We start from the raw sequence: 14,318 nt of genomic DNA, 5'->3' as shown, positions 1-14,318 counted from the left end.
GCTTTTTTCTTGGTACCATACTTCCACTCTCCATCTGTGTCTGTCTGCTCACTGGCTGCCAGCTAACCTGACCCACTTATTCTGGGAAGGACAAGTAGGGCTAAGGAGACTTTGGGCCCTCTCCTAGATAAAATAATTTTTTTAGACAATGCTTTAACTTAAAGGTGGCATCTCTGGTCCCATTACTGGGGGACAGGGGGATCTTAAACATTATGGAAAGTCCTGTGTTCCAAAGGGGCCGATGCCCCTTTAAGTTAACTGGAGCCTACCTTGAAATGAAAAGGGCTCTTGGTGAATTGTGTGTCCCATGAAGCTTCCTCTCCAAATTGGTCCCAGAAGCTGAGACATCCCCCAAATCTCCATCTCAGAATCCATCCTATGAGAAGACGGTAAGTAACCCAGTAGTGACTCAGCACCAGACTCCTCTCTCTCTACCCCCCCCAACCAGCCAGAATGAAAGACAGAATTAAGCAGGCTCCTCCCCAATGGATGGCCACATCCCCACCACAAACTGAGTCATGGCCACACCCTACCTGGATGGAAAATTACCAGGAGAGGAGGGAAGGGGAAAGTTAAATTTCAGGAGTTTTTGAGTTCTCAGTCCAGAAATCACAGCCATCTACTCTCCACCTGGAACTAATCGAGGAAAATAGTTCTTTTCCTGATCCTATGCCTAACCAAACACATCCAGATCTAATCGAGGTGAGGTTGCTTGAGCCCAGGACTGTATGAAAGGCAGGAGGCCACCATCAACCTGTGTGTGCAGCATTTGTAACAGCTTTGGCCTCTGGGAAGGATGATGCCTTCTTGCTCACACATGGCTGTCCCAGGCCCCAGCTTCCCCACATCCAAGGTAGCCAGGCCTGGATGGGGGAAAGGGGAAACCCTCCCTCATTCCCCCTCAAGGATGTGGGAAGATTTTGCTGCAAAAACTCAGGGCCCCATCCAACAAGTTTACTTGCAATGAAACTTGTGTTTTTGTGTTCGTGGAATTTTGATTTGTCTTATCTCATATTATGTTTTGAATTTTATAAGGTATGATTATCTGTGGCTTTCAATATATAAGGGTACTTCAAAAAGTTCATGGAAAGATTCATATTATCTTTTAATTCTATTTTTCCATGAACTTTTTGAAGGACTCTTGGCACTACTGGTTCATTCCTTCCCATTCCATTGTTTGCTAGTACTTATATCAGATGCCACTGACAAAGAGAAATTATAACAGCTTACAGCTGAGAAAAATCTATTACTAATTTCTAAAATTGAACAAAAATGTTGTTACACTATTTGAGTAGCTATGCACTTAGGTTCAGTTGCTGGAACAGAGCTGGCCAGTTAGCTCACTTGGGAGAGTGTGCTGCTGAGAAACCAAGGTCAAGGGTTCAGATCCCCATACCAGCCAGCCACAAAAAAAAAAAAAAAAAAAGAGCCCTAGTACCCAGACCCCAGAATATATTTCAGTTGCTGGAACACAAGTGGGAGCAGTTTGAGAACCTCTAGGGAGTAAAAAAAAAAAAATGGTTAACAGCTTAGGTTCTGGAGTTGGGCAGATCTGGCTAAAAACCCAGCATTTCAACTAACCAGCTGTGAGACCACAGACACATTATTTAAGATCAGCTTTGCTTTCAGGATTAAATGAAAAAAAAATTGTTTTGTAAAGTTTGAAAGGCTATATAGCATAGAACCAGAACAGCAGTTCTGAAATCTGGTTGCCTGTCACTAGCTGTGAAACATGGTAAATTATTTATTGTCTGTGCCTCTGTTTTCTCATCTACAATTATCCAAGTGCTTACTATAATGCCAGGCACCTACGTGGTAAGAACTAAAAAATATTAGCTATTTCTAATACCATACAGATAGGATGCAAGGGTCCTCCCAGAAGGCAAGAATTTCAGTGGGCTCATTAGTAGTGTCATTTATTTGGTTAAAAGTTATTTCTCCTAACTTTAAACTATACTACAAAGCTATAATAACCAAAACAGCATGGTACTGGCATAAAAACAGACACACTGATCAATGGAATAGAATAGAGAATCCAGAAATCAACACATACACCTACGGCCATCTGATCTTTGACAAAGGCACCAAGCCTATACACTGGGGAAGAGACTGCCTCTTCAGCAAATGGTGCTGGGATAACTGGATATCAATACGCAGGAGAATGAAACTAGACCCATACCTCTCACCATATACTAAAATCAACTCAAAATGGATTAAAGAATTAAACATACACCCTGAAAAAATAAAACTTCTTAAAGAAAACATAGGAGAAACACTTTAGGAAGTAGGACTGGACACAGACTTCATGAATATGACCCCAAAAGCATGGGCAACCAAAGGAAAAATAAACAAATGGGATTATATCAAACTAAAAAGCTTCTGCACAGCAAAAGAAACAATTAACAGAGTTAAAAGACAACCAACAGAGTGAGAAAAAATATTTGCAAAATATACATCTGACAAAGGATTAATATCCAGAATAAATAAGGAACTGAAACAACTTTACAAAAAAACAAGCAACCCAATTTAAAAATGGGCAAAAGAGCTAAATAGGCATTTCTCCAAGGAAGATATATGAATGGCCAACAGACATATGAAAAAATGCTCAACATCACTCAGCATTCGGGAAATGCAAATCAAAACCATACTGAGATACCACCTCACCCCAGTAGGGATGGCTAATATCCAAAAGACTGTGAACAATAAATGCTGGCAAGGTTGAGGAGAAAAAGGAGCTCTCATACATTGCTGGTGGGACTGCAAAGTGGTGCAGCCTCTATGGAAAATGGTATGGAGGTTCCTCAAACAATTGCAGATAGATCTACCATATGACCCAGCTATCCCACTGCTGGGAATATACCCAGAAGAATGGAAATCATCAAGTTGAAGGTATACCTGTTCCCCAATGTTCATTGCAGCACTCTTTACAATAGGTAAGAGTTGGAACCAGCCCAAATATCCATCATCAGATGAGTGGATACGGAAAATGTGGTATATCTATGCTATAAAAAAGAATGAAATACTGCCATTTGCAACGACATGGATGGACCTTGAGAGAATTATATTAAGTGAAACAAGTCAGGCGCAGAAAGAGAAATATCACATGTTCTCGCTTATTTGTGGAAGCTAAAAATAAATACACGAAGAAAATGGGGGGGAGGAAAGAAGACATAACAATTACAATTCCTTGAAGTTGACATGACAAGTAAACAGAAAGGACATTGTTGGGAGGGGGGAGAGGGAAGAGGGAGGGAGGTTTCAGTAATTGGCCACAATAATCAACCACGTTGTATATTGACAAAATAAAAATAAAAATTTAAATTAAAAAAAAAACAGTTATTTCTCCTACACCTGAAACCAGAATGGGAGAAGAGAGCCTTTTGAGACTTGTGGAATCAGAATGTACTAGTCTTGATCAAGAAGGGGTAAAGAAATTTAAGAAATAGTTTCTAGGGTTATGGACCTTAAGAATGGTACTTCCATGTTAAAGCAGGTCAGGAACTACAAAACAGGGTAAGGTACCCAGGCAAGAAGGTACCTTAAAGTATGGCAAAGGTAATAAAAAATAGGTAGTCTAGGATAGGCTTTGTACAGAAAGAAACTATAAAAGAATAAAAAAACTATCCTTGAAAAGCCATGCTCAATGACTTTTGCATTCTGTGCTTATCTTCCTGTTTTCCTTACTAATATTTCATAAAATATTTGCAAATGGCCAACCTGTCTCATCTATGCTTCGAACTAAGGGTTTGAAGTGTATGAAGCACAGCTTGAAAGGCCAGCAGGTTTACAGTGGGAATTTCAACAGGGAGAAGATGGAATTCATTGAAACAATTAGGTCTCCTAGAAACAACTGCATTTCTTCTCTACCTTGCTAACCTTGAAGAATCTGAGTTTTGCTTCATTAAGGGAAGCTTTCCTGCACCTGCCAGCTCTTCTCCCCCACCCTCTCACTTATCCTAAAGAAATGGGTGGGAGGAAGAAGAAAGTAGGGGCCCAACTACTGAGATATAGAGCAAGGGAGACAGGGCAGGTTTTGTGTGGAAAGCAATAGGCCCTAAAGGTAGGAAATCTGAGCTGCTCCGGCCTCAACGGTCCTTTCAAATCTTGACTAACAGTCATTAGTGGTATTCTACATGATGGATCTTGGACGTGAGTGGCGCCATTTTGCACACAATAAGCACAAAATAGCCGCCAGCCTTTCCCTTACTAGAAACCTCATGGTTTCTGAGAAACAGAAACTCCTCTACTTCTGCACGGGTGCAACCTTCCACCTGATTGCATCCACCAGCTTTATCTTCCACTTCAGCACCAAACTCCCTCCCTGATTAAGTCAGCCTTCCCTACAGTCTATATAAGCTCTCCCACCCCCAGGCCTGGTGCTGCCCTCCATTTTGAGTGCAGCCCAGCAGATTTTCTTCCTTTAATAAAGCTTGATCGGTACCCAGCATTTCGGCTCACTTTCTTCCACTATATGCTCAGTTTGTTTCATCTGCACAACTGGCAAGTTTCCCTTCTTTAATCCATTGATAAAAACGCTAAGAGCTCTGCAGCATTAAATGGATTCACTAAATGGATTCAGTTTTGACTGCGTGCAACTCTCAGGATATTCCACTCTTCCCATCCCAACCCTCATTTGGGAACTTGGGGTAGGTGCTGGGCCAAGCCTAGTCAGACCACAGTGATCATATCCAGTCCACAGCACCTTCCATTTTATTGTTTTATTTACAAACAGGATGAAGTCAACTGGGAAAATCAAAGGTTGGAGTCATTCTGGGCCATCCAAACGTGGAGTGGTTCCTGGGTCAATCTCCACCATGAAGGCCGTCTCTTCTATCCTTTTACTGCCCCTTGGTAATGACCCCTTGATTCCTCAGGGCAGGCTCGCCTGCTGCTCCTGAGCCCTTTTATGAGGGCAGATGGATCCAGGGGGAATGGGAGTGGTACGAGGGCTGGGGCCCCCTCAGTTTGTGTAAACCTGAGTTCCGATCACACGCATGATTTCCTTCTGTATCTTGGGGTCCTGAGTATTAATGTTGGCATCGCCCACCTGACCATCCTCATATCTGCCAAAAATAGGGCAATTGTGAGCATAAGAGGGAAAACAGTACCAGAATAACATCAACCAGTGGAACTGTGTTTTGATGTGTGGTCATCCCATCCCAAAAGTCAAAGCCCTTTTTCACTACTCTTCAGGCTAGAAGGGATTCAGCTTACCTTGATTTACTCTAAACAGACCCCAATAATCGGTACCCATCCCCATCCTCCAAGGGGAAAGTACCAGTGCCAGCTCCCCTCAGGTAGCCAGGGATAAGTCTCAGATAACATAAATAGACTTTCTCAGTAGTCACACACCATCACACCCCCACTCTCACTCCTTGAGTAATCCCCAGGGACCCTCCTAGACTTACACGAAGAAGAACCGTGTGCAGACATGGTCGGAAACAGGGCATACCCAGATGTTCCCATGCTTCTGGAGGTCCTTAGATGTAATCACTGGGAGGAAAGGGGCCAGAAGTTATAATGCTTAAGGCATAGAGTCCAGGCAGGGGCAGGAAAACATGATGCTTCAACATCACCCTTGGCTGGATCATGTACCACAGGTGCATCAGAAATAAAAGTTGGGGACCCAGAAAAACAAACTGGAAGAGCTACCTACCTTCACACAGCGCTATACAGTTTAGATTCCGACTCTGCAGGAACCTTGACTGAATGGATCGGGTCTGGAAAAGAATGACGCAAAGGAGAGCAGAGCCAGGAGCCAGGTATACTTGTTATAGCTTTCCCTTGAGAGGCTGGTTAACTGGTGATGATTAGGGATGGGGTCATGGATATCCTGGGCTCCCAACCACCTCCCAAAGTTTTCCTTTCCCATAGTTAGTCCCACAGCTTCCCTCTTCACATTTTCATCTAAAGTCAGTCTCTGCTTTCATACTTATGACTGAGGCCACATATAACTGCAGAAGTGTTCATCTTAGAACATACCTGATTCTTTTAATTGATCTTCAAATCATATGCCTGCCCCCCACCCACCACTGTTTCCCCACCCACTGCTGCAGCCTAAACTAGCTCCAGGGAAGGGTCCTGCCTCATTACAGGAGGGCCAACTAATAATACCTGGGGGATGGTATTCATCCGGTTATATCTCTGGACCAGCTCATCCTTGGAGGGCATCCTGTGCTGTCCTTTTCCCATTCCTGTCACAGAACAACAGACCCAGTTCATTTATCCATTCCTCAATCTGAAGTGCTTACTATGTGCCCGGCACCAAGAAGGACACTTGGCAATATAGTGGTGAATAAAACAAAATATTTGCCCCCAGAGTGTTTAGTCTAGTAGTGATTACAGGCAAGGAACAAGTAATTACAACACAGTATGGTAAGGGTTGTGATGAGGAGATTATAGAGCATTGTGTGAGCCAGAGGGTGTGAACTAGCCTAGCTTAGGAGTTTGAAGAAGGCATCCTGTGACAGCCAGACTTAAAACTACAGGATTGGGAAGAGTTAGTTAAATGAAGAGGGGGAAATGTTCTGGGTAGAAGGAATATGATATGGAAGGCCTGGAGGAAAGATAAGGTAGTGTACCTTAGTTTGTATAGAGGATAGTCAAAGGTAGAGGAGTGGCGAGAAATAATGCGGAAAAGGTAAGCTAGGATCAGGTCAAGCAGGCCTTATAGGCCATGTTATGACAACCAGAGTTTATCCTTAGAACATCAAGGAACCACTGACGGGTTCTAAGATAGGGAAGTAACTAATGTGATAAGTCAGGAATGAGGGGCCCAGGAGAGTGGGACATTGACACCTTGGTATCAAATACCAGGCTGAGTAAAATGAATGGGGAGAAAGCAAGCAGAACAAGTCAGATCTGCTCTAGTCTCCAAGTTACATAAAAACTTTGACCAGTCATTCAAGTGAAATGGACAAAGCCCAGCAGTTAAGTGATGAATAATGTTCCACAGGTAATCACAATGGCAACTACCTTGAAGCATCCTACTTCCTTCAGAAAGTCTTCCCAGACTTGAGAAAGAAGTGCCAGTTCCCTCTAGTTTCCACACTATGTAAATCCATAAATCCTCTACCATCCTTACTACCCACCGAATGAATAGGCTTTTTTATAATATTTATAGACTCAACCTGAATTTTTCTTATTTAGATATAAAACAGTGCATGTGTACCCCTCCTCCCAACTCTTTTTGGCTTGAGAATAGGACTTCAGCCTCTGTACTTTATCACAGGCCCAGTCTTATCATAGTTAGGGAAAAGAATGTGTGTGTTTCGGGGGGGGGGGGGGGGGGTGGTGACCAAAAGGGAGATGGATGAAGATGGAAATGACGCTGTCATTACAGGACATAAACAGGCCCCCTATCAAACTACTCTACCCTGGAATTTTCTATTATTAATAACTCCACTCTGCTTCAATTATTGATTTTGTGATAGCCAGGTGTAGAGCTGGGGTTAACTGTTGGACTGAATTCTTCACTGCTCACGCTGTCAACTCATCATGCACTTAGACTGAAGTCTCATGAGACGTTCATGGCCTGAACAAAACTAGGGCAATGAGAGCCTCAAGGCTTGAATTGCCAATTTCTTCTTCCTATAGGACATTCATTCATCACCCCTCTATTTCCTCCTTTTCCGTTATTCTTGACTAGACTCAGCTCTGCATCCAAACATCATGACCTTCTCAGCCTGGGTATATCAGTGACAATGTTCTGAATGAAATTCCTATTCAAGTTCTACTTCAGAGAAAGCAGACAAGAGGATAAGAAAGAACATCTCATTTCTGTGTGTGTCAGAGATGGTGCTCATGATATAACCCAAATCTTATCCTTCCCCAATCCTGTTGCACAGTGTCCTGTCCATACTGACCCTATGATCTTCTTTCTGTTTCCTGAGACCACAGCCTGAGAACATGAAGGCTAGAATAATCTCTGGATGCTTTGTGTCCAGACTGTGCACTTATCAGAAGTCCCCAAACAGGACTAAACAAACAGATGGAGTTCACCATCTCCTTTCTTCCTGTCCCTCACTTTAACCTACACACTATGTGACAATAGCCAAGTCACTGGAGGTTCCACCAGTCAAATGGATGCTATTTATACCAACTCTCACCACCAGAGGGCACCCAACACCACTGAGCTAAAGGTAAACTGAGGAAGAAAAAACAGAAAACCAGAGCAGAATAGGGTAGAAGAAATTATACAAAACAGCTGGTCAAATGCTAGAGTAACTACAATAAGTAGGATATTTCCACACATACCACCAACTTTCATAGAGACACTCGTATATCTATGGGGCCCTCAGAGACCTAGTCATTCAACCAAAGCCTAGCCCGTCAGTCCAATACAGTGACAAGAACTCTGGCCTAAAACTAAGGACACCTGGACTCCAGTCCTAGCTCTGCTACTCAGAGCTGTGTGACCATGATAAAGTCACTTAACTTTTCTATGTATCAGATTTCTCATCTGTAAAGTGATAATAATAAGGGATCAGACTACATGATCTCTAACTACAACAGTCCTATCGCATTTTGCATCTATAACCAATCAGCCTTTGAGAGATTATCATGTGATGCTTTCATGTAATCAGTAAAGTGATGAAGACAGACAAGAAGGCAATAGAGATTCCTGGCTTCATCTGATAACTAAAGGTATTCAGGCACTTAGTGGTAAACAAAAGCCCATGGGAAAAAAAGAAGGAAAAGGAGAAAATAGAAAGAAAGAATCTTGTGGGGATCAAGAACCACGAGAATCTCATGACGTGGAAAGTATTGAGAACTTAATCAAAGGAATGCTTATGCTGAGACAAAGATAAAATTGAGAAATACGGAAGCAAAAAGATTACTCCAACCCCACCGCCACTTCAGACCCCTGGCACACAGAATAAGATTCATTCACACATTCAATAAATATTTATTGGGCACTTACCCCGTGTATATCAATCATAACCTCTGTTTCATGACACACTATCATTTTTTAATAGGACAATGAATACCTAGAGACTCAACCCAAAAACTAAATCCAAGACTTAAACATTATCACAACTTATATCTAACTATCTGCCTCCCCTTGGGAAGTAACCACTACCCTGAAATTTGGGTTGTTATTCTTTTTCTTTTTTATCATACGCACTGTGTGTGTGTGTTTGTATATGCCTACATGATGTTTAATTTGTTTGCTTTCGAACAATATAAAAGAGGCATCATTAGTCTTTTGGGGCCAGTCTTTTTTTACTCAACATATTACTAAGATTTTTCCATGTTGTTGCATGCCACTGATATTTGTCCATTTTCATTGCTAAATAATCCATTGTGAGAATATAGTCATGTGTTGCTTAACAACAGGAATACTTTCTGAGAAATGCATGATTAGGTGATTTTGTCCTTGTGAGAACATCAGAGAGTGTACTTACACAAACCTAGATAGTATAGCCTACTGCACACCTAGGCTAGATGGTATAGCCATTATATTCTTATAGGACCTCCGTCGTGTATGCGGTCCATCCTTGACTGAAACATTGTTATGTGGTACAAGACTGTATATAAAAACGTATTTATCCGTTATCCTGGCGATTACAAACATTTGAGCTAATTCCAAAATTTGCAGTTGCAAGCAGTATTGCTTAGAGTATTCATGTACATGTTTTTTGGGAGTGGATATGCAGGAATTAAAATTCTGGGTCACAAGGATAAAACTGCTCAGATTCATAAAATAACACCAAAATGGTTGTACCAATATATTTTTTTTAAGTATGGAACACTTCACAAATTTGCATGTCATCTTTGTATAGGAGTCATGCTAATCATCTTTGTATCAGTCCAATTTCAGTACATGTGCTGCCAAAGCAAACACAGTTGTACCAATTTATATCCCCATGGGAAATAAAGGAGATTCTGCTGATCTACAACCTTTGGTACAATCAGAGGTATCAGATTTCTTATTTTTGCCAATCTACATGGGTACTAAATGGTAAGTCATTTTGGTCTTGATTTTACTTACCTATAAATAGAGGTTGAGCAGCTTTTCATATTGTTTGGTCATCTCTCTAGCGAAATTCCTGTTCATGTTGTCTGCTTGTTTTTCTATTAGGTTGTCTTTTTCTTACTGATTTTAAGAATTAAAAAAATTTTTTTTTTTTTTTTACATTTTTATTATTAATTTTTTGTGGTTGTATTAGTATGTGTTGCAGATGTCTTCTGCTAGTTTTAGTTTGTCTTTTTACTTTCTTTAAGGTGTATTCTGATGAATGGAAGTTTTTAATTTTAATAAGGTCGAATTTCCCAATCTTTTATGATTTGTAATTCCATCTTTTTCTATTCTCTGGAAGATTTTGTATAAGACTGGAATAATTTTGCTCCCTCAAAGTTTGGTTTAAGACTCAATAACAAAACTATCTGGGCTTGGTGGGTATTTTGTTTATTTTGTGAAATATTTTAAACTATTTCCATCTCTTTTATAGTTGTATGCTATTCAGGCTTTCTATTTCTTCTTGAACTGGTTTTGTTAAGTTATATTTTTCTAGGCATTTATCCATTTTCTCAGTTTTCAAATTATTGGTATAAGTTTACAGAATTCTCTTATCAGCTTTTAAAATTCTGCTCTAGGGCCGGCCCGTGGCTCACTCGGGAGAGTGTGGTGCTGAGAACACCAAGGCCCCGGGTTCGGATCCCATATATGGATGGCCGGTTCGCTCACTGGCTGAGCGTGGTGCTCACAACACCAAGTCAAGGGTTAAGATCCCCTTACCGGTCATCTTTAAAAAAAAAAATAATAAAATAAAATAAATAAATAAATAAATAAATAAATAAATAAAATTCTGCTCTATCTGTATTTATTTTGCCTTTTTCATTCATATTAATTGTATCCTTTTTCTTCTTATGTAACCAAGTGTAGTGGATTGAATTATCTTCCCCCAAAACTCACTGAGGCTTGAATTGTGTCCCCCAAGTTTTATGCATTAGAAACTTAGCCCCGACTGTGACTGTTAAGAGGGTGGGAAATCCTATTACAGTAATTGGAAGGTGGAGCCTTGAAGAGGTGATTAGATTGTAGAACCATGCTGTAGTGAATGGATTAAAAATGGTGGTCAGGGATGTGGTTCTGAGGGCTTTAGGAGAGTCTCTCTCTCTCTCTCTCTCTCTTTCTGCTCTCTCTGCTTCCACCATCTTGTGAGACCCCTGGGTCACTGTCACCACCACCAGACGGACTTTGGACTTCCCAGCCTCAGAAACTGTAAGCAATAAGTTTTGTTTTCTTTATAAATCACCTAGTTTCAGGTATTTTGTTATAAGCAACAAAAACGGACTACTACACCAAGGTTTATCTGTTTTGTTAGTTTACTTTAAAAGAACCATCCTTTGGCTTTTTTGGTTCTATCTTTTGTACCTGGTTTTTATTTCATAGATTTTGGTCTTACCTATTTTGGTTCTTTTTTTCCCCTACTTTGTTTGGTATTCTGTTGTTAGAGACTTTTCTAGTTCTTTGATTGTTTTCTTATCTTTATTAATAGTTACAATTACTGCAGAATACTAAATAACAATTTATAAAGAATTTAGCACAATCCCCTTCACATGATGGACATGCAACTATATGGTGGCTATCCCTTATAGAGACTACACTGAACAAGAACAAAAGCAGACTGAAAAGGAACTAAGACAGGAACCTGGAAGACTGACAGAGATCTAAGTCAGACTCCTTTTTTGAGGGGAACAAAGCTGGACTCATCTCCTGACTAGAATCTCAACCTCGTCTTATCTTTAGAATAAAATGCTTTCTCTTGCATTCAATGTGACTAATATAATAGTGTATGACTACAGACAATTCAAATTTTAAAAGGTAGTTGACAGAAGAACAATGTCTCCAGAAATATAAGCCAATGGAAAGGAGTCAAGCCTTCAGGTGTAGTAGTCACACATAAACTCAAATGCACACATGTACACATAAACGATCTGTAATTGCCAATACCAAAAACGTGGTCTATGAAAAGCCTTATCTCCCAGTTACTCCTTAACCCATTCTCAGGGCCAAGCCCGTACAATGAATAAAACCATCATTTTTAATGATATCTGGCCTCACCTTGTAAAGACTTTAAATTGATAATGAGAGAATATAGAGACAGACTATGTATCCATGATTGGGGAGAGAGCTGACAAAGAACAAGTACCCATGATGGGGGAGGAGGAGACAGCACATATCATGTGGTCACAAATGGATGCAATGCAAATAGAGTCAAGGTGGCCAGAGAGTGTTTCTTACCTGAGTATCCAAAGGAAATACTGGAGATGGGGCTCAGGTAGATGCCTTTGCCATAGGCTGCTCCATGCAGCTTGTAGGGAAACACCAGGATGAGCAATATGAGCCCGGGCCCTCCCATGGCTATATAGTAAGGCAGCCAAAAGGCTTATCTAGCCCTCTGTTCCTCCATCTACCTTCTCACTCATTCAAATAACTCTAGGCACCTACTCTTGAAAAGCTGATTGGCTGAAAAGTAGATGCAGGTTAACTCACTTGCCTATGAAATACTAGATATTGATGCCTTGGAAAGGGGAGTGGCAGAGCTACTGAGTCTGTCCCTCGGCATCTATACTCATGTCCCCAGGCCTTGGTACATATGCAGATTCCAAAAAGGTGGAACAGGTTCCAGGAAAAGGGACAATAGCCATTTCTGGAGTCTCTCAGGGCAAAGAAAGAAGTCTTCCATATCAACTATTTGAATGAATAGCCACGAAAATTGAAAAGCTCTTTCTCATAGGTTAATTCACAGTAGATACAATCAGCAATTTTATATTTCTGCGTACATTCCCATTCCCAAAACCACCAAAAAACAGCCTGAGATCAAATATACAACAGCCACATTCATTCTATATATCCAGTTCCAGCTTCCTCTCTAGGGAAGTCCCCAGGACAGGTTAGGCTTGAGGATACTGAGGCAAAACAACTGAGTACTCTAGAGCAGCTGTCACCAAAACTGACTAGAGCATGGACAGGGGTAGAAAGAAAGGAGAAAGGGGCACAGCCTCACCTGCAGTTTGGTGTAGGATGCATTGACCAGCCCATTGCGCAGGATCGAATGCCAGTTTTCAATGTGTGACCCACTGTAAGGCAGAATAGAATACATGTCTCCTCATGGTATGAGGGTCCCAGGACTACCATTCCCACCCATTCTCACCCACACAGGACATGAAGATGGACACAGATACACCTAGTGATGGACATGCACATGGATAGTCACAGATATGCAAAATGTATGTGTGTGGTTAAACCCTACATCTTTATTTCCAATCCCATCCTCTTTCTGCGCTTCAGCTAATCTTATCTTAAATCCTCAACTGCTGGTTCAGTATTTTCATTTGCCTATTCTGATATTTCAATTTAATTGACTCATCTCCAACTCAACAAACTTATCACTGATCCCAAATAAGGCTTCCAGTCCTGACTTCATGTCCTATTTTAAGGAACAAGTACTACCACTCTCTCTAAGTTACCTATAATCTCTCTTTCTCTGTCTCTCTCTCTCACGCAATTAGCATAAACTGCAAATTTTCTTTCAAAGTAGCTTTCAAATATATCTCCCCTAATCTGTTCCTTCAACCACATCTTTTTTTTTTTTTTTAATTTTATTTTGTCAATATACATTGTGGCTGATTATTGCTCCCCATCACCAAAACCTCCCTCCCTCCTCCCTCCCCCCCCAACAATGTCCTTTCTGTTTGCTTGTCGTATCAACTTCAAATAATTGTAGTTGTTATATCTTCTTCCCCCCCCCCCCGGTGTGTGTGTGTGTGTGTGTGTGTGTGTGTGTGTGTGTGTGTGTGTGTGTGTGTGTGTGTGTGTGTGTGTGTGTGTGTGTGTGTGTGTGTGTGTGTGTGTGTGTGTGTGTGTGTGTGTGTGTGTGTGTGTGTGTGTGTGTGTGTGAATTTATATATTAATTTTTAGCTCCCACCAATAAGTGAGAACAAGTGGTATTTCTCTTTCTGTGCCTGACTTGTTTCACTTAATATAATTCTCTCAAGGTCCATCCATGTTGTTGCAAATGGCAGTATTTCATTCGTTTTTATAGCTGAGTAGTATTCCATTGTGTAGATGTACCACATTTTCCGTATCCACTCATCCGATGATGGGCATTTGGGCTGGTTCCAACAACCACATCTTTTTACATAAAACTATAAATGTTATTTCTCTTCAACTACATCACAAGTAGCTTGAGAACAAAGATCATGTCATATGTATCTTTTTATCCTCTACAGCACCTACCACAATAGCATTTAATTAATATTTGTTGACTGTTTGATGGACACAGGTAACACAACACATATACCTCAAG

General features: G+C 40.9%; 1 protein-coding gene and 1 non-coding gene across 10 annotated transcripts in view; both read right to left on the bottom strand.

Moving 5' to 3' along the window:
* Window positions 1-4,703: 4,703 nt before the first annotated feature.
* PARP6 (poly(ADP-ribose) polymerase family member 6) overlaps window positions 4,704-14,318 on the bottom strand; it is a 28,937-nt gene continuing 19,322 nt past the window's right edge. For 8 of the 9 annotated variants that reach the window (XM_063090410.1, XM_063090413.1, XM_063090409.1 and 5 more), the window contains 6 exons: window positions 13,017-13,089; window positions 12,251-12,320; window positions 6,115-6,194; window positions 5,657-5,720; window positions 5,409-5,493; window positions 4,704-5,063 (listed from right to left, as the gene is read on the bottom strand). In XM_063090410.1, coding sequence (XP_062946480.1) covers window positions 4,961-5,063; window positions 5,409-5,493; window positions 5,657-5,720; window positions 6,115-6,194; window positions 12,251-12,320; window positions 13,017-13,089 — 475 coding nt within the window. In that variant the 3' untranslated portion in view covers window positions 4,704-4,960. Of the gene's footprint in view, window positions 5,064-5,408; window positions 5,494-5,655; window positions 5,721-6,114; window positions 6,195-12,250; window positions 12,321-13,016; window positions 13,090-14,318 lie in introns of those variants that run through there. The other variant, XM_063090418.1, reaches the window with a different exon arrangement.
* LOC134374201 (U6 spliceosomal RNA) lies at window positions 9,741-9,847 on the bottom strand. The gene has a single exon (XR_010023074.1). It is a non-coding gene; the product is annotated as a U6 spliceosomal RNA (small nuclear RNA).

Source organism: Cynocephalus volans, chromosome 3, assembly GCF_027409185.1.
Source record: "Cynocephalus volans isolate mCynVol1 chromosome 3, mCynVol1.pri, whole genome shotgun sequence".
Taxonomy (NCBI): domain Eukaryota; kingdom Metazoa; phylum Chordata; class Mammalia; order Dermoptera; family Cynocephalidae; genus Cynocephalus; species Cynocephalus volans.
This window is presented reverse-complemented; position numbering and strand designations above follow the sequence as displayed.